This window comes from Macaca thibetana, chromosome 11 (genome assembly GCF_024542745.1).
Source record: "Macaca thibetana thibetana isolate TM-01 chromosome 11, ASM2454274v1, whole genome shotgun sequence".
In the NCBI taxonomy this organism is placed as follows: Eukaryota; Metazoa; Chordata; class Mammalia; order Primates; family Cercopithecidae; genus Macaca; species Macaca thibetana.
In genome coordinates, this window is record NC_065588.1 from 58,140,462 (window position 1) to 58,161,851 (window position 21,390).

The following is a 21,390-nucleotide window of genomic DNA, read 5'->3' on the forward strand; positions in this document are numbered from 1 at the left end:
AAAATTTTTTATGTTATTGTAATGGGAACACTTAACATGAGATCTATCCACTTAAAAAAATTTTAAGTGTAGAATGCAGTATAGTTAATTATAGATACAATATGACAGCATTTTTCATGTGAAAATAGACTTCATGAAAGCTAACATAGTGAAAATAAACTATGCAAATGTGTATATGCATCAATTTATATTAACATATAAGAAAATGGACCTGTGACCAGTTTAGAGTCAACATTTTATAATCAATATAATATTCCCATGAATAAGATGATTATTAGGAGGGTGTTTATCACAGTTATCATGATTTTTTTAACTGTGTGCTATAACCTCATCACAAGCAATATATTATAGTAATATGAGCACTTAACAAATTACTATTTATGGTAACATCAATTAAATAAAAGCATATAAAGATTTATGTTCTACTATAATTCGGTGAACTCTCAAGGAAAAAAACTAATATGTTATTGCATCATCATAAAAGTTGATATTTTGTGTGAATTCTATCCACAACTAAATATTTGTTCATATACATGTTGCTATTTTTTTTAATTCTTAAGAACATCCATGGGTTTAAGAACCCATAATATTAATTCATCCATTTTCATCGTTCCTTTTCCAATTAATTTACACATACTCAACCTCCCACCATCCACCAAGAAATCAACATTTCATGGTATCAATATCAGATGCACATAAATTTAATGGAACCTCATTATAATGCCTTTTGTAACAGAACTGCATAATATTTTAGACCTTCTTCCACAGGATTTTAGATTTCAAAATGCCACCCAAATATTCCATTTTCAACTTATTATGCTATTTGTAGTATGTTCACCCAGGACTGATCCCCCATTGAGAGCGTTATAGTGGGGTTCCAGTTCTAAGCCATCCTTGGCTGTGCTGTCACAATAAGGAATGAAAGAAGTCGCACCATCCACACATGATGGAGCAGCTCGCGTGGTGCCTGCCACCTGCCCGGGGAAGCAGGAGCACTTGACTGTTTGTGACCGTTCTTCTATCTTGTTCTTATTACAGCATCTGTGGAGTGCCACCACCTCACAAGTTCCCGTTTTAACATGGTGAGCTGCACAAACAAAAGCAAAAGATAAGACAACATTGAGAAAGCTTTGGACACTTCCCCCCACCCTTCTTTTTAATTAGCAGTACATTAAATATAGCTCTATAAGGCGTCCACCATGCATGAAACGAGAAATACAATGATGCTAACTCCATAATGCAGATCTGATTTCTTTTCTAAATGTGGTAGGAACATTTCTGTCAGTGAATGCTTGGTAAAGCACGAACAATTAGTGACTAGATTAGAATAAGCTGTTAAAAGTCTGATATAGAGGCAATATGTGCCGTCATCAAAAACATATTTATTTGCATATGACTTTTTAAAGCCTTTTTGTTGAATGTGTTAAAGTAAAATAAACCTCTGGCCGAGGTACCCTGCAATGGGACTGAAGCCAGCCCCATTCTCAAAGTGGGTGATTGCTGATAAAGCTTGTGTTATTCTAGGGGACAGTATGAGGACTAGGCAGGAAGTAGAGGCAGACGATGGACATCCACATCCTCAGTATTCTTCTGCTCAATTTCCCTAAAAATGAACAACTGCAGTATTCTTGAAATTGCCACCATCTTTCTGGAAGATCCAGCCAGTCCCAGAACCCAGAGTCATTCCTTTCAATTTCACCTGAGTGGGCAACTGCCACCAAATGGTACCATGAACTTGGATAATTCATATCTGGCAGCCAATGGCCTGCAAACCCAGCCCAATAAGCTGTCAGGCTTCCGTACTCATTTTGTCAACCTTGAACAAGGCCACTGAGTGTGTTGGGTTAATGAAAATTTTGGACCTCACTCACTATATTATGATAAGATTCTAGTTTGTCTTCATTATTTTTTTTTCAGCATTTCTTCTTCAAATAGTAATCCAACTGTGAAAGGATAAAACAAAACTTTTGCCTGCTAAAATTAAAAATAGCTTAAAATCAAACATTTGTTAAAAGATTATGCTTTCAGTAATTTTAAAAGTGTAACTCTTATAAAAACAGAAATTACAATGGAAAAGCAGGAGATCTTAAGCTGTTTCATGGCATAAACATATGGAGACCCATTGCAAATGAGATCAGAACATCATGCATTTATATTAATCTTCCCATTGAAGATGAGTGAAATCAATGTGCAGTAACAGGCTAAGTAGCTTGCTCAGATTTTTTTTTTTTTTTTTTTTTTTTTTTTTTGGTGATAATACAAACTATACTCTCCAAATTGTTCTTTTTTTATATGCATGATTTTTTTTATTATACTTTAAGTTCTAGGGTACATGTGCACAATGTGCAGGTTTATTACATATGGACACGTGCCGTGTTGGTGTGCTGCACCCATTAACTCATTTACATTAGGTATATCTCCCAATGCTATCCCTCCCCCCACCCCACAACAGGCCCTGGTGTGTGATGTTCCACTTCCTGTGTCCAAGTGTTATCATTGTTCAATTCCCACCTACGAGTCAGAACATGCGGTATTTGGTTTTTTGTCCTTGCGACAGTTTGCTCAGAATGATGGTTTCCCGCTTCATCCATGTCCCTACAAAGGACATGAACTCATCCTTTTTTATGGCTACATAGTATTCCAAGGTGTATATGTGCCACATTTTCTTAATTCAGCCTATCATTGATGGACATTTGGGTTGGTTCCAAGTCTTTGCTATTGTGAATAGTGCCTCAATAAACATACGTGTGCGTGTGTCTTTACAGCAGCATGAGTTAAAATCCTTTGGGTATATACCCTGTAATGGGATGGCTGGGTCAAATGGTATTTCTAGTTCTAGATCCTTGAGGAATCGCCACACTGTCTTGCACAATGGTTGAACTAGTTTACAGTCCCAACAGTGTAAAAGTATTCCTAATTTCTCCACATCTTCTCCAGCACCTGTTGTTTCCTGCCTTTTTAATGATCGCCATTCTAACCGGTGTGAGATGGTATCATTTACATTTTTCTGATGGCCAGTGATGATGAGCATTTTTTCATGTGTCTGTTGGCTGCATAAATGTCTTCTTTTGAGAAGTGTCTGTTCATATCCTTTGCCCACTTTTTGATGGGGTTGCTTGTTTTTTTCTTGTAAATTTGTTTGAGTTCTTTGTAGACTCTGGATATTAGCCCTTTGTCAGATGAGAAGATTACAAAAGTTTTCTCCCATTCTCTAGGTTGCCTGTTCACTCTGATCGTAGTTTCTTTTGCTGTGCAGAAGCTCTTTAGTTTAATTAGATCCCATTTGTCAATTTTGGCTTTTGTTGCCATTGCTTTTGGTGTTTAGGCATGAAGTCCTTGACCATGCCTATGTCCTGAATGGTATTGCCTAGGTTTTCTTCTAGGGTTTTTGTGGTTTTAGATCTAACATTTAAATCTTTAATCCATCTTGAATTAGTTTTTGTATAAGGTGTAAGGAAGTGATCCACTTTCAGCTTTCTAAATATGGCTAGCCAGTTTTCCCAGCACTGTTTATTAAATAGGGAATCCTTTCCCTATTACTTGTTTTTGTCAGGTTTGTCAAAGATCAGATGGCTGTAGATGTGTGATATTATTTCTGAGGGCTCTGTTCTGTTCCATTGGTCTATATCTCTGTTTTGGTACCAGTACAATGCTGTTTTGGTTACTACAGCCTTGTAGTATAGTTTGAAGTCAGGTAATGTTATGCCTCCAGCTTTGTTCTTCTGACTTAGGATTGTCTTGGCAATGATAGAATGCCACAAAGATACTCCTTGAGAAGAGCAACTCCAAGACACATAATTGTCAGATTCACCAAGGTTGAAATGAAGGAAAAAATGTTAAGGGCAGCCAGAGAGAAAGGTCAGGTTACCCAGAAAAGGAAATCCATCAGACCAACAGCAGATCTCTCGGGAGAAACTCTACAAGCCAGAAGACAGTGGGGGCCAATATTCAACATTTTTAAAGAAAAGAATTTTGAACCCCGAATTTCATATCCAGCCAAACTAGGTTTCATAAGTGAAGGAGAAATAAAATCCTTTACAGACAATAAAATGAGAGATTTTGTCACCACCAGGCATGCCCTACAAGAGATCCTGAAGGAAACACTAAACATGGAAAGGAACAACCGGTACCAGCCATGGCAAAAACATGCCAAATTGTAAAGACCATCAATGCTAGGAAGAAACTGCATCAACTAATGAGCAAAATAACCAGCTAACATCATAATGACAGGATCAAATTCACACATAACAATATTATCCTTAAATGGAAAAGGGCTAAATGGTCCAATTAAAAGACACAGACAGGCAAGTTGGATAAAGAGTCAAGACCCATCAGTGTGCTGTATTCTCACATGCAGAGACCCATCTCACGTACAGAGACACACATAGGCTCAAAATAAAGGGATGGAGGAAGATCTACCAAGCAAATGGAAAACAAAAAAAGGCCGGGGTTGCAATCCTAGTCTCTGATAAAACAGACTTTAAACCAACAAAGATCAAAAGAGACAAACAAGACCATTACATAATGGTAAAGGGATCAATTCAACAAGAAGAGCTAACTATCCTAAATATATATGCACCCAATACTGGAGCACCCAGATTCATAAAGCAAGTCTTTAGAGACCTACAAAGAGACTTAGACTCCCACACAATAATAATAGGAGACTTTAAAACCCCACTGTTAACGTTAGACAGAACAACAAGACAGAAAGCTAGCAAGGATATCCAGGAATTGAACTCAGCTCTGCACCAAGCAGACCTAATAGACATCTACAGAACTCCCTACCGCAAATCAACAGAATATACATTCTTCTCAGCACCATATCTCACTTATCCCAAAATTGACCACATAGTTGGAAGTAAAGCACTCCTCAGCAAATGTACAAGAACAGAAATTATAACAAACTGTCTCTCAGACCACAGTGCAATCAAACTAGAACTCAGGATTAAGAAACTCACTCAGAATTGCTCAACTACATGGAAACTGAACAACCTGCTCCTGAATGACTACTGGGTACATAACGAAATGAAGGCAGAAATAAAGATGTTCTTTGAAACCAATGAGAACAAAGATACAACATACCAGAATCTCTAGGACACATTTAAAGCAGTGTGTAGAGGGAAATTTATAACACTAAATGCCCACAAGAGAAAGCAGGACAGATCTAAAATTGACACCCTAACATCATAATTAAAAGAACTAGAGAAGCAAGAGCAAACACATCCAAAAGTTAGCAGAATGCAAGAAATAACTAAGATCAGAGCAGAACAGAAGGAAATAGAGATACAAAAAATCCTTCAAAACAATCAATGAATCCAGGAGCTGGTTTTTTGAAAAGATCAACAAAATTGATAGACCATTAGCAAGACTAATAAAAAAGAAGAGAGAGAAGAATCAAATAGATGCAATAAAAAATGATATCTAGAAGAAATGGATAAATTCCTGGACACATATACCCTCCCAAGACTAAACCAGGAAGAAGTTGAATCCCTGAATAAACCAATGAGTAACAGGCTGTAAAACTGAGGCAATAATTAACAGCCTACAAACCATAAAAAGTCCAGGACCAGACGGATTCACAACCGAATTCTACCAGAGGTACAAGGAGGAGCTGGTACCATTGCTTCTGAAACTATTCCAATCAATAGAAAAAGAGGGAATCCTCCCTAACTCATTTTATGAGGCCAACATCATCCTGTTACCAAAGCCTGGCAGAGTCACAACCAAAAAAGAGAATTTTAGACCAATATCCCTGATGAACATCGATGCAAAAATCCTCAATAAAATACTGGCAAACCAAATCCAGCAGCACATCAAAAAGCTTATCCACCGTGATCAAGTGGGCTTCATCCCTGGGATGCAAGGCTAGTTCAACATATGCAAATCAATAAACGTTATCCAGCATATAAACAGAACCAAAGACAAAAACCACATGATTACCTCAATAAATGCAGAAAATGTCTTTGACAAAAGTCAACAGCCCTTAATGCTAAAAACTCTCAATAAATTCGGTATTGATGGAACATATCTGAAAATAATAAGAGCTATTTATGACAAACCCACAGCCAATATCATACTGAATGGGCAAAAACTGGAAGCATTCTCTTTAAAAACTGGCACAAGACAGGGGTGCCTTCTCTCACCACGCCTATTCAACATAGTGTTGGAAGGTCTGGCCAGGGCAATCAGGCAGGAGAAAGAAATAAAGGGTATTCAATTAGGAAAAGAGGAAGTCAAATTGTCCCTGTTTGCAGATGACACGATTGTATATTTAGAAAACCCCATCGTCTGAGCCCAAAGTCTCCTTAAGCTGATAAGCAACTTCAGCAAAGTCTCAGGATAGAAAATCAATGTGCAAAAATCATGAGCATTCTTATACACCAATAACAGACAAACAGAGAGTCAAATCATGAGTGAACTCCCATTCACAATTGCTTCAAAGAGAATAAAATACCTAGGAATCCAACTTACAAGGGATGTGAAGGATCTCTTCAAGGAGAACTACAAACCACTGCTCAATGAAATAAAAGAGGACACAAACAAATGGAAGAACATTCCATGCTCATGGATAGGAAGAATCAATATTGTGAAAATGGCCATACTGCCCAAGGTAATTTATAGATTCAATGCCATCCCCATCAAGCTACCAATGACTTTCTTCACAAAATTGGTAAAGCTACTTTAACGTTTATATGGAGCTTGCTCAGATTTTTCTGAGAGAGAGCAAATCACACATATTGCCTACCTCTTATCCTTCTATGTGAGACCAAGAAACTCAAGTGTAACATACAGTTTAGACATATAATCCTCAATAGGACCTTCAAGAGGCAGATACCATTTCTGCCACTATAGAAACAAATTGGGATGTTTTCTGTGTTTGATTCAAACACAAATCTAGCTCTATGAAAGCTAAAAAATAAGAGGCAGACTTCTGTGCCTATCCTCTCATACTCTGGGGGAATATTTTCTTAGCTAAGAATGAGTCAGTTTGTTTTAATTTGCTGAATGTTTTATATTACATTATACAAGTTAATATTCTGCTTTCTCTACATTTCTTTATTAGGTCACATTTTAAGTAAGTGAATACCATACATCAACCGTGGTCTTGAGTACTGGAAACACAGCAATGAATAAGGGACACAATCTGTTCCTGCCCTCAACGAGCTTATGTTTCTGAGGAGAAAACAAATAAAAAGCACCCATGGCAATAATTAAGGCAATGTTAGATTTTGAAGCTCCTTGAAGAAAATACAGTAGAGTAGAGTAGAGTAGAGTAGAGTAGAGTAGAGTAATGTGATTCACAGTAATTTTGTAGGATGGGAATGCATATTTTTTCAAGTGTCACAGGAAACATCTCTCTTTGAGGAGATAATCCAAATCATGAGCTGAATAATGAGAAGGAAGTCTCTAATATGAAGATATAAGAAAGGAAGAACAAATATAAGAGCAGCAAATAACAAGGCCATGAAGTACAGGGAAGCGTGGTATGTCCCCAGGGCAGCAATGATGGCCAGGGTGGCTGGAGTGTGGCTAAACAATTGAAAGTTTGAGGGAAATGTATCAGAAACATAAGCAACTCATGGAAGGGCTGGTATGCGAGAGTAAGGAGATTGGATTTTATTCTTCCTGCATGGGAAATCTTTGGGTAGAAATAGTATTACCTCATCTATCTATTGGAAGTTTACTCATGCTGCTCTTTAGAGATTGGGATGAAGAAAGCAAGAGTGGAGACCAGTTATGAAGAGGTGTAGGAGTCTCTGTGATCAAGGATGAGACTTAGACTAGATAACAACAGCAGAGACGGGGAGAAGTAGCAGCTTGGATATATTTCAATGTAGAGTTGATTTGATTTACCAGTGGGTAGAATGTGGGGCATGAGGGAAAGAAGAATCAAAAATTACCCCTAAGCTTGGACTGAGCAATGATAAGTTGATGGTTCTGATAGATAGAGAAGGCCTAGGAAAGAGAAATTTGTCGGAAGATGGATGAGGTTAGTATATCTGTACTTCTGTTGGGGCCATGTTAACCTTAAAAGATACCAATGCAGAGATGTAAATCAAGCAACAACATTTATAAAATAAAGCTTAGGGGAGATATTTGGGCTACAGAGATAGTCTTAAGTGATCTAAGCCTACAGATGGTATGTAAAGCCATGGACTGAACAAGATTACTGGAAAAGGTTTCTACCAACCAGAAAAAGAAGAAAAAAGAACAGTCAGTCTAAAATCTAGGTCTGAAATGGGGAGACAGCAAGAAAACTGATAAGGAGCTGCACAAAAGGTAAAAGGATAAAGAAATGTGTCTGTGAAGGAATGAAGAAATAGAAGACAAAAGAATAAAAGGCTTCAAAAAGGAGACATTGATCAGCTCTGTAAAATGCTGTTGAAAGGTCCAATTGAAAGAAGAGAAATAATTGTCCATTTAAAAAGTAATACAGTGTAGTGTCCAAGAGTATAGACTCCAAAATCCGAGTACCAAGTTAAAATCTAAGTTCCTCCTAATAACTATTTGATCTTGGTGTGTTATCTATTATGCATGGGCAGCTGAGTTTTTTTCATGTCTAAAAGAGGGATATTAATAGCACAATCTTCATAGAATTAACTGAGGATTAAATGAATCATGTATCAAGTGTTTAGGACACTGCCTCCCTGTAGCAGGCACTTCTGTAAGTGTTAGTTGTTTATACTGCTGTTAACATTTGATGTTGTTAAAAATCATGTTAGTGGCATGAAAAAAAAAATAAAAACATTATTGAAGTAAGTTTAGCAGAGAAGGAAATTTAAGGTTGTTATAGTTATAAAAAGTCTTTCAAGGAGTTTTTCTGGGAAGGGAGAAAGGAAATGAAGCAAGAACTGGAATGAAGCATGGGGTCAAGGGAATTTTTTTAAATGGATGCTTTAAAAGCATGCTTTTTTGATGGAGTGATCTAGTAGAGAGGGAAAATGACAACACAAGGGAGAAAATAGATCATTAACAAGAATTTTCTTAAGAAAGAAAAGTAAATTGTGATCCAGGGCACCTGGGGGGTTGGCATTAGATTTGTGTGAGGACACAATCCATTTTAACAAGAGGAAAGTGGGATATGTAGGTACAGAGTCAGGTGGATGTGAGTGGATTCGGCGGTGAGAGGATAAGGTAGTTTCTTATCTGATTTCATCTACTTTTCCTATGAAATATGACAGCCCTTGGAGAAGAAAAAAAAGAGGGTCTGAAATAGATACCTAAGAAAGAGGAAAAGTGAATTTACCAGGAAAGAGTGGTAGGAATACCCAACAGGGAGTTAGCCGATGCACACTGTAAATTGCAGAGAACACAGCAGAATGGAAGATGGAATGAGATTGCAGAGCAGAGTAGAGATAAACATCTCTGTGATGATAGATTTCTGGGGATGCTTGGACTTTGAGAGTGATTTAGGGAGACAGGGATGTGAGTCATGATGAGATTACTCCTCGAAATCTCTGAATGGAAGCCAGGGAAAGATGATAAGGGCTTCTTCAGATAGTGACATTAGTAGGCAGATCACTAAGCTGAGATAGCTTCTGGGAGAACGTTATGGTGGCTGGGGTTCTGTTCTCTTCCACAGTCCTATAACAGCCAGGAGCACATGGTAAGTTTCCCCTGACCTCTCCTCTGAGAAAAGAGGCACCTTTCTGGCACCAAGGCTAGTTTCCTTCTTTATTTCAAGGAGATTTTATTGTATGTTGAAAAAGAAAGAAGTGAAAACTCATCTGTTTTCCATTTCCATGCATAATCAAAATTTGTTTCTACTTTGCCTGACTAAATAAATAAGAGGACAAAGTAACTGTGGCAGTCATTAGTCCTGTTGACCAAGTATGTCTGGTTCTCTCCCTTCTGGACAAAGGTTGTACTGTACTTGTTCACTCCATTTAATTTAGATGTAAGGGCATGACTTGCTTTGTCCAATGAAATGAAACGTAAAGTAACATGGGCCACTTATAAGGAGAAACTACTAATATCAATTCTACACGGAAGCTCTAAGAGCTACTGTGTAATTCAGCATGTTTCTCCCCACCAGCCAGAGCAATCAATTATGTTCTTGATAGTGGAGGCCACGGCAATCTGAATCCCTAACTGAAGAGACATGGAACAGACTCACCACAGATCATGATGGGCATACGAGTGAGAAACAAAGCCATGTTGTTACAAGCCTCTAAAATTAGGATGTTGTTTGTTACTGCGACCAACTCAGCCTACTATAACTACAAGGTAGTACTTTCACTGCTTCTCAGATTGTTCAGGAGGGTACACTTTCCAAATGCATTAGTTGGAGAATAAGTCAGTGAAGCATGATATCTCAAAGCCCGAATCATCCTAGCTTATTTGAGCCAATGCAGAGTCAAAATGAAAAAGAAAATATTTAAATATTTATATAATGTGAGGGGTTCTGAGAAATTATTCTACAATGGGATAATGACATGGTTAAGTTTGGCATGCCAGAGCTGTGGTGAAGAAAATGTGACTCTTTCTTCTTGGAAGAGAAAGGAGGTGAAATGATGATCACAGTGCACAATGGAGAGAAGGGAAAGAGAGGTATGCCCTCCTTCAGAGAGCATGATGCTAGATGTTAGGAGATTAATAGTAAAGTTGACTAGGAAGGGACAAATGGTAGCCTGATAGATGCAGGGCTTTCCTGCCTTGTGCTTTTTTTTTTTTTTTTCACTGCCTATGAATAAAATGTACAAGCATGCGGGTTGACTTTCCTGGTGAGAAACGAACTTTGTAAAAACCTCTCTCAGCCTTTGTCCTTTTTATTAAAACTGAAGGTGTAAAACTTTTTGTGGGGAAGAGAAGAGAGGTAACCTTTTAAAAATAGAATAGGTGATAGATACAGATAGCTAAATATATAAATAAAACAGAAGATAGATAGATAATCTTGTGCTCAAAAACTTTGAAGGCATTGGTAGGAAAAATATCAAATAAATAAATAAATAAATATATAAATATATACATATATATATGCCAGTAAATATGTCAAGTGAGGTGAGATACTTCAAAGAGGCAAATTAGCCTAGCAGGATTTGAACATGAAATATGCATGCATAAGTTTAGTTTTCTTATGTGTCTGCTGTATATCTTAAAGTCTTGCTATGACAACCAACTTCTTGTAGACAAAGACTAATTTTTCATGTAAACTGCTCAGTATGTGGTATGTGTTTAACAAATGGTAAACAAGCAATTTAAGAAGATAAAACTAATTCCTGTGGTTTTTCTTTAAAAGGTTAATGAGATGGTAGGAAATTCAAGCAGTTACTAGAATTCTCTACACAGATTCAGACAGAGCTTGTGATAAACTAACCTAATCGAATATTAGTGCTTTCCAAATTAACAAAATAGGCTTCACAGAAGATCAGTTAGCATCATATTAAAATGATGTAAGACCCCCTGGAGAAGATTTAAATGAAAAAGAACAAACAAACAATTTTCTTCATGTCACAATTCCCAAGTCACACACACACAAAAAATCTGATATTTTTCCTCCGTGGATGTGATGCATAAACACAAAGTATTTCCTCCTACTTTTTTGTGAAATGACAGCAAAGACATATAGATTTCATTAAATTCTCGTGAAATGGGGATACAAAGTCTTACCCAGCTCTAAGTGCTGTCTTCCAAGGTTATGGCCCTTATGTTTCATTTCAACAATAGGACCTTTGGCTCTAGGGTGCCCCAGAAACACGGCCTTAAGATACTGCCTCTTAAATCATATCTCAGATTTCTAAATATTTTCTGAAGCTATTATGACTGGTATATTTTGGAACAAAGTCCCATAGGCATTTTACCAAAACCTTTGCTTCAAGCTGCTATTTTTATGTAGTGAAACAAACTTATTCATAGAAAAGAAAATCAAATTAAATGACATTTGATTTATATAGGCATAGATTTTTCTAAATTATATATAATAATATTCATTGCATTATATATACATAATATGGTCACAGTTGATTGACCACTTGTGAGCCAACCATAAATACATGGGTATGAAATATGCATTCACAGTAGAATAATATTTATACAAATTATTCACCTTAAATAGTAGTTGCTGGCCATAGCTTAATATGAGCACAAACTTATGTATATTACATTCTATATGTGGAAATAATTTATATACTCCATAAACCATTTATGAAATAATGGTAATTGCTGACATTGACTGAATATTTATTGTGTGATGAGCACTGTTTCATTTTATCAATGCAATAACCACTAACAAGAAAACTATAGTTACCCCCAATTTACAAGGGACACAGAAATGTTAAGAGACACACAAACATTAGTTGCCCAAGGTAAGAAACAAAATTAGGGATAAGAATCCAGATAATTTACTTCCAGAAATCATGATCTTGACCATTATCTTATAATGCCTGATATGGTTTAGATCTGTGTCCCCACTCAAATCTCATGCTGAAATGTAATCCCCAATGCTGAAGATGGGGCCTGGTGGGAGGTGACTGGATCATGGAGCAGTTCCTAATGGTTTAGCACCATCCCCCAGTCCTGTTCTTGTGAAAGAGATCTGGCTATTTAGAAGTGTGTAGCGCCTCCCCTCTTGCTCTCTCTTCCTCCTGCTCTGAGCATGTGAGATGTCTCACTCCCCCTTTGCCTTCTACCATGATTGATTGTAAGTTTCCTATAGCCTCCCCAGAAGCCTAGCACGTGGCCAGCATCATGCTTGCTGTACATCCTATAGAACCGTGAGCCAATTAAACCTCTTTTCTTTATAAATTATCCAGTCTGAGGTATTTCTTTCTAGCAGTGTGAGAACAGACCCGTCTATGCAAGAAAGACCTTTCCATGCCTTCCTGAAGTTCTAAACACATGCACCAGACTCCAATTCCAGATTATGTGGAGGAATGCAGTAAGTATATCACTGTCCTTACACATAGTGCTTGATAACCTAGCTTGACCTATACTACACTTGAGTAAACTCTAAAGCAAATTTATTCATTTTCCAAAGAATTGGTTTGTTCACCTCTAAAATGGCTCTCTAGAGTCTTTATGAAGACCAAATGAGATAATGTGTGCGAAGCTGCTTTGAAATTATATATTATTTAAATGTTAATTATCTTTATTTTTACTATTAGTGTAATTAATGAATATCAAAGTAATGCAATATGCATATAAGCTGCAAAGAAGTGGCTGTTAGGGGAAGTTATCTACATTCTATAGACATTCTAATTATATATATATACACACACACACACACACACACACGCATATATATATATAGTCATGTTGATATAAGATGCCTGTAAAAAAATCAATCTGACACCAAATCTACAAAAGCTGGCAAATTTAGCATCAAGTTGTGAATTTGTTCCTACTTGGTTTCCTCTCCACTAGATTTCAGTTCTTATTTGCATTCTGATTTGTCTCATTGATTCTGAAATTTTGCTTGTCTCTATATACTCCTATTTAATAGTTTACCCAGCCTGACTAGCTCCCTGGAGAATCTATATTATACCTTCTAAGCAGAAATAAAGCATCACCTACATGCACCAATAGGCAACTGAAATGCAAGCTAGTTAGTGGATTTAGGTTGCTGTAAATCACTATGAATTGAAAAAAATGTGCTGAAACAAAAACTTTCTGAGACAGCTAATTTCTCACTTTAATTCATTAGGATGGGAAAATAGCTCATATTTTTTAGACTTTCATGCTGAAGCAATCTAATTAGAAGAAATAGTAATTTAAATAGCTCAATGAAATTTCAAAAGTTCTCATAATTTATGAAGTCAGGACGATCAGGGAGGAAACAACCAAGTGCCTATGACATGTTTACAAATTCTGTTTTTTAAAACTGTTCCACTTTTATATGTAAAAAAGAAAATGAAATTTTCGGGTGGAAAAAGATTGCCACTAAGGAAAGGATAATAACCATAAAATTTCAATTTAACAGTACGGTCTCCATTAACAAAAGCAAATTCTCAACCAGAGAATGTCCCCCAGTCTCCTTTAAGAGAAAGCAACAAAACAAAGGAAGATTAACTCATGGGATAATGCTTAGATTATTTGCCCCTCACCTCAATCATGAGTATCTTCCCACCCACATTTTAAATGACAGTTGATGTTAAGAAAGGTGAATCTAAAGGAGTAAGTGGTCCATTTATAAACTGTCCAGCAACTTCTGCGTGTACGGCTTGTTCTGGAAAAGAGGTACTGGACCACTCAAATCCATCTCTTCAGAAATTTAAAGTAAAAGCTGCAGAATAGACAGATGGAAATTGACACGAGTCAAAAGTATATCTGGTATCTGGAGTCAAGTAACCCATGGAAAGCTTCGTGCATGCCTCACGGTGAAGAGGGGTAGCACTCGGAGGAAGCAATCAGGAAAGGGAACCAAGCACAGCAGCAAAGAGAGGTCAGAGAGAAGAGAGTAGGTGGTCCATGAGCTGCCTTGGTGTATGCCCTTCTGCAGATTTTCCTGAATTTTTTTTTTTTTGTGAATTCCCGAAAACATTTTCCAGAGTAGGTTTCAACTGGTCCCCTTTTTCTACCTGAGGTAACTTGATGATGACTCTGTTCCTTGGTCCAAAACTGTGCTGACTAAATGATTTCTTTGTTTAAATTAAAGTTATCATTAACAAAAGCTCATTATCAGCCAGAAGTATTCTCCACTTTCATTTTTAAGAGGAAAAAGACAAATTCCTACCTTCTAAGTAGGATAACATAATCTAACAGTCACACTTCCTACATTTACCTCATACTAAAAACTGATACTTCAAATGATGACCCTAAGTCCATTTACAATTACAATAAAGGAGAAATGGTCCATTTTAGATTAGATGATTGATAGATAGATAGATAGATAGATAGATAGATAGATAGATAGATAATAGATTTTTTTAATGGCAACATTTGAAAAGAAAATTTTCTGATTAATCTTAAATTATACAAAACTATAAAGAAATAGAATATCCCCAATTCCCAAGCATTATAGGAATCACATTGTTCTTTTATGATTAATAATATTCCTATAAGCATTCCTAGGAAGGAGTGTAGTGCAGACCAAGTGCTTTCTGAGGGAATGACACAATGGGGAGAAAGAGTGTTGAAAAGACAGATTGAAGATTGGGGCTCTCGTGTGTAGTTATTCGTCCCTGAAGAGTGTGACTTGGAGTAAGGCATTTAGGTCTCTGGATCTCTTTCCTTATCTGCAAAATGAAGAAATCAGACTAGTTTTGGAGTTACTTTGACTTAGAGGTTTTCCCAATCCAAAAGTTTAATGAATTTGTGAAATGATCATATTTCATTAAAATGAAGACAATCTTTTAAAACTTTCAGAAAATGAAAATCTAAATATTACAGATTTTTTAATTCCTTCAAACTAAAACAAATTAACTTCATTTAGTCCCTAAACTTAGTAGGAAACTAAGGAGTTTATGACATTTGTAGTTTAGATATATTTCTTATCTGTATGAGGTTACAAGTCTTAACTGCACAGTATAATATTCACTATAAAGTCAATTGGAACCCACATTTCTTTGCATACAAAACAGCTTGATAATGGTCAATTCCACGAGAGAGATCAAGTTCAAATAGTAATATAGGGCAGTAGATTAGCTGAGGATTCTGAAGTCAGATGGTCTAGGTGCCAGTCCCAGCTTTAGAAGCAAGTGCTTTCCTATGCATCAAACCTTTTCCTTTCCTCCTGACTTCACAGCTAGGCTGTTTTCCAGTCTTCCTTGCAGTTAGGTATAGGCAGTGACACAAAGAATGTGGGCAGAAGTAAGTTATGCTTTTTCAAGTCCAGGCTTATAAAAACCTCCCACTCCACCATCCACTCTCTCTCTTCTCCTTTCAGGTAGAGGTTACTGCCAGGAGTGACTTTGGAAAGCATGTGCAGAAGATGACAGAGCTACCATAAACCTGAGTCTCTGAATGACCATGTAGAGAAAGGACCCACCTCCTACTACCAACTGGATTTCACATAAGCAAGAAATAAGTTTAGGCTTTGTTAAGCCTAATGTAATCATAGGCTAGGTTAAGCCAATGATTTTGATGTATACCTGTTATAGTAGTAAGCCTTAACTTAACTAATATGTAATGATATTCCCAGTAATGGACCTAGGAAGGAGTTGGGTGCAGCTCAAGTGCTTCATAAGGGAAATGACATAGGAAGTAGAAAGAGCAGAGAACAGAAATATATAATTTGAGAAAATTATTTTATCTTTCTAAGCATCAGCTACTCACAGGTAAAATAGGAATTATGATATTACCTACCATTAAGTGCTGTAATGAGGGTTAATTGAGCTAACCTTCATAAAGACGGTTAAACTTAGTGTTCGCTATAATTATTATGGAGAGTAATAACATCTAAATCAGACCCTTGAATATATTTATGTAACACAGATATCTAAGAGAGAATCATAGTTTTTATTTTTGAGACTGAAAAATAAAGTCCAAATTTACCATTTTGTAAAAAGGGAACTGGTGATGAGAAAACATGATCCTAATTCTACATCACAGAGCTAGAGAGAAGATAGCTAACTAGAACTCACTTCTCTTAATTTCTAGTTAGTTCAATGTCACTTCCATTACCTCCTCCACCCCTCATTTCTTTGATCACCAAATCCCTGTAAATCTGCCTTTTGTATACCCTTTTGATTTTCCTCTCTTCCCTACAACTTCACTTCTACTGATGTAGCTTAGGCATCCTTAACATTTCTTTCTTGCAAAACCACAAGAGCCCGTGACTTCTTTCCCTACTTCTAGCTTACTTCCCTATACACACAAAAACACACACATACTACCATGGAAGATCCTTCTAAAAGTAATTGTGCAATATAGAATCATTTGTGGCTCTTCATTTTTTATACAATAATTCAAACTCCAGGCATTGCAAAAGCATCCTTCCATCAGCCTACATCTGTCTTCTCCAGCCTCACTTTCCTGTGCACGTGTTGCATCCTACACTGAAATCACATAAACTACTATCAGGGTCTTATACAAAGCATACCTTCACATCTCTTTGTCTTTGCCCAGTCCATCTCCTTGTTTCTTGAATCCTTGCCCTCTTTTAATCTTTTAAGATTTAGAGCATCCTCTACTCTATGAAGCTGTTAATTAACCTGTTAGGCAGACTGAACCATTCCCTGCTCTGATTAACAATTTCTTACTTATCTCTGTAACACCTGTAATAGTCTTTAATATTTACTTTTTATATCTGTTTTCCCTACTTCATTTTGAGGACCAAATCCATGACTTTTAATCTATGAATACCCAGCTTGAGGCACAGTTTGAGAGCCATAATAGAAAATTAAAATAATTGAAGAATGAATAAATAAAAGGTTTACTACAAGGGTTCTCAAAAGAAAGAAATAAAAACTGTAAATTTAACATTTTTTTTCCAGCCCAGGCTTAGATAAACTTATTGGAAATTGTAAAAACATTTGACATTGTCTCTTTGTGAATATGTGTGTATGTGCGCTTAACATTTTTCCTAATGGAGAGCCAAGTACGGTTTTAGGAGAGCTAAACCTTGGATGGGGAGGCCAGATGCTCTGGCTTCTAGAACTTGCACTGACACAAACTGGTGGTTTCATCTTTGACAAATCAGTTAATCCCACTAAGTCCCAATTTATCATCTGTGGGATAAAGTTGGTCATATATGATGGTATGGCATTTAATATCATAGTAAAGAAAAAAGTGACATCAGCTAAAAGCATGTTTATATTGTTATACTATAGAAGAAACTTCCAGCATAATCAAGGAAAGCCTGCTCATCAGAGAAGCAATGTGGCATTGGACTCTGACCCAGGATATCTTGATTTTGGTCCTAACTGGTCAGGAATACTATTTCAGAAAGCACTTCACTTATTTGGACTTTAGTTTCCTCAACTATAAAATTAGAAGATTCTCCAGATTTTTTTCCAACTCCAAAAATGTGTTGTCCAGTGTGATATCTAAAAAAATTTAGATGAAGAGAGGAATTAAGTCAGTTAATGTTAAGAAGTGACTATTCCCTGTGAGGATGAACTTTTACTGTTTCCTGTATCTAATTTTGCAGATGTATAATTCCATACCCTTCTGTATGCTAAGAGGTTTTTTTTCACATATGTGATATTCTTTGAAGCCAGCAAGAGCCCTACAAACAGAGGAAATCAGTATTATTTAAGAATGAACAAAATCTTTGCCTTCCAACTACAATCCAACAAAATCTTTTCTCACACATGGAAGGTTTTCTTTGTTCCCAGTGATTGACATGAAAAGCAAATTTAGGTTATCTTTTCTCTACACTTCAGCAATTTCAGTAAGGAACATCCAGGTTCTGAGTGTCACTCTAGATTAAAAGGATATAAATCCTTAGTCAAATTATTAAAGAGCACTAGGATGAAGCCTTTTTTAGTTTTTAGAAAAAAATGCTAATAACTCCTTGAAAACTTATATTCTGAACTACCTACCCATTCACTAGCAATTTTACACTGTCATCTCAACTAAGCTTTTTGTTTTTGTTGACATCTTCTGAAAATGTCCTCTTAAAAATGACTTTAAAATTCACTTATGATGTGAAATTCAAATTAAAATAGAGAAGCAGTAAAATGTATTAGGAGAATCACTTGTCAGCAAGTCAAGAAACCTGTGCTTTCATTTGTATTTCACTACTAACCATGAGATCACTGCCTAGTCATTCACACATTGAAGATTCTCTCAACAGGCATTGTGCTATCTCCTGGAAATCCAAACCATCTCTACTTTTAAAAAATCTAAAAAGCAGTAGAGGGAGAGAACCAGGCACACAAAAACTAAAATAAATTGTCCATGAAAGAAAGAATAGATAAGCTGAACTTCATTAATAGTAAAATTGAAAATTTCTGCTCTGCAAAAGACACTGTCAATTAAAAAAATGGTGAAGAGTAGGTAGGACTAGGCAGCTCCCACTCGGATGGACAGAGCAGCTTGTGGACTCACACTGTGAACTTTTGCTCCAAGAACTACCGCAGGGACATTCCAGGAAAGCTGAGAGAATCCACAGACCCTCTGAAGAAAGTGGCTTGCCGCTGCAGGTTTCATGAGACGGCCAAAAAACTGTGAGTAACCAAAGTGTGGCGGGGAGGGTCCACCTCCAAACAAACATCCTCACTGGTGAATCTGAAGGTCCAGATCACGGGAGAAGGATTTGACCTTACCTGGAGCTGAGGTGAATTTAGAGAGCAAAGTGAAATATAAGAGTAGAGGAAGCGCTAGAAGAGGGCTGTGGGCACTCTCCGTCCCCAGGGAAGGCATTCCTGATTTTGTCTCACAGAGGTCCTTGGGGAGGTCTGCAGCGGAATTGGGGAAAGACCACAAGGAGAAGGAAACTTCCAGCTGAACTTTGTAACAATTTTGACTGAACATGAAGTTTCCTAGACAGAATCTGGGGGAGGGGGCAAACAGGGAGTGCACATATAAGCAGAGAAACTGCAGCAGATGGGGAGATGTGAAACCTGAAAACCCTGCTTGCTTTCTCAGTAGGAAGGCTTGTATCCTGGGGCACCTTCTTACCCCTGCTCACTGGCTGCCTTGAAATGAACTCTGCTGTTGGTGGGGCATGGTGGGAGTGAAATTGTTCTTCAGGCTGCATGGAAGCTGGCTGAGGCTGGTCACTGCCAGCTTTCCTCCACTTCCCTCCTTCCCTGGTATGAAGCAGCAGAGGCAGCCATAATTCCCCTGGGAACATAACTCCATCAGCCTGAGAACTATCCCCCTATCCCCCACAGCAGTTGCAGTAAGACACACCATAGGAGGGTCTGAGCTCAAACATACCGAACCCTACCTCCACCTGATGGTCTTTCTCTACCCACCCCGGTAGCCAAAGACAGTGGACGGAATTACCGGGGAGCTCCAAAGCTCTTCTTACCACCTGAGAAATCTGAATACTTATCCAGGCAACACTAGTGCAAGCCTGTATCCTCCCTACACTACCACAGCTGATGCTCTCTTGAAAGCCACCACCGGTCGGGCGCGGTGGCTCAAGCCTGTAATCCCAGCACTTTGGGAGGCCGAGACGGGCGGATCACGAAGTCAGGAGATCGAGAGACGATCCCGGCTAACACGGTGAAACCCCGTCTCTACTAAAAAATACAAAAAAATAGCCGGGCAAGGTGGCGGGCGCCTGTAGTCCCAGCTACTCGGGAGGCTGAGGCAGGAGAATGGCGTAAACCCGGGAGGCGGAGCTTGCAGTGAGCTGAGATCCGGCCACTGCACTCCAGCCTGGGTGACAGAGCAAGACTCCGTCTCAAAAAAAAAAAAAAAAAGAAAGCCACCACCTCTTGGCTGGAGGCCAACCAACACAAAACCATTGCAGTAAAAAAAAAACTACAACCAAGGACACTCACAGAGTCCACTTTACTCCCCTGCTACTTCCACTACAGCAGGTGCTGATGTTCAGAGATGAGAGACCTGAAGACAGATCACATCACAGGACTCTTTGAAGACACCCCCCAGTACCTGCCCGGAGCCCAGTAGCTCCACTGGGTGGCTAGACCAGGAAGAGAAATAACAATCACTGCAGTTCGACTCTCAGGAAGCCCCATCCCTAGGAGAAGGGGGAGAGCAGCATATCAAGGGAGCACCACATGGGACCAAAAAATCTGATCAGCAGCCCTTTAGCCCCAGATCTGCCATCTGACAGTCCATCCAAATGAGAAGAAATCAGGAAAACAATTCTGAAAATATGACAAAACAAGGTTCATTAGCACCCCCAAAAGATCACAGTAGCTCACCAACAATGAATTCAAACCAAGATGAAACATCTGGATTGCCAGAAAAAGAAGTCAAAAGCTCAATTATTAAGCTACTCAAGGAGGCACCACAGAAAGGTGAGTATCAACTTTAAAAAATCAAAAAAATTATACAGAATATGAACAAGAAAACCTCCAGAGAAATAGATAGCATAAACAAAAAACAATCACAACTTCTCGAAAGGAAGGACACAATTAGAGAAAATGCAAAATACCCTGGAAAGTCTCAGCAACAGAATTGAAGTAGTAGAAGAAAGAATTTCAGAGCTCAAAGACAAGGTTTTCAAATCAACCTAATCAGACAAAAACAAAGAAAAAAAGAATAAAAAAATTAATAAGACCTCCAAGAAGTTTGGAATTATGTTAATCAAACTTAAGAATAATTGGTGTACCCAAGGAAGAAAATAAATTTCAAAGTTTGGAAAACATATTTGAGAAAATAATACAAGAAAACTTCCCTGGCCTTGTTAGAGATCTAGACATCCAAATACAAGAAGCTCAAAGTACACCTGGGAAATTCACTGCAAAAAGATCATCACCTAGTCACATAGTCATCAGGTTATCCAAAGCCAAGACAAAGGAAAGAATCATAAGAGTTGTGAGGGAAAAGCATCAGGTAACCTATAAAGGAAAACCTATCAGATTAACA

The 21,390-nt window shown here is 37.7% G+C and overlaps 1 protein-coding gene across 3 annotated transcripts in view; it reads right to left on the bottom strand.

The window, feature by feature from the left end:
• The window catches only part of TAFA2 (TAFA chemokine like family member 2), a 502,254-nt gene that overhangs the window by 43,994 nt on the left and 436,870 nt on the right, over positions 1–21,390 (bottom strand). For all 3 annotated transcript variants that reach the window (XR_007717694.1, XM_050748432.1, XM_050748433.1), the window contains exon 3: positions 935–1,087. Coding sequence is in view for 2 of the 3 variants with exons in the window: in XM_050748432.1 (XP_050604389.1) it covers positions 935–1,087 (153 nt within the window). In the remaining variant the exon portion in view is untranslated. The remainder of the gene's footprint in view (positions 1–934; positions 1,088–21,390) is intronic.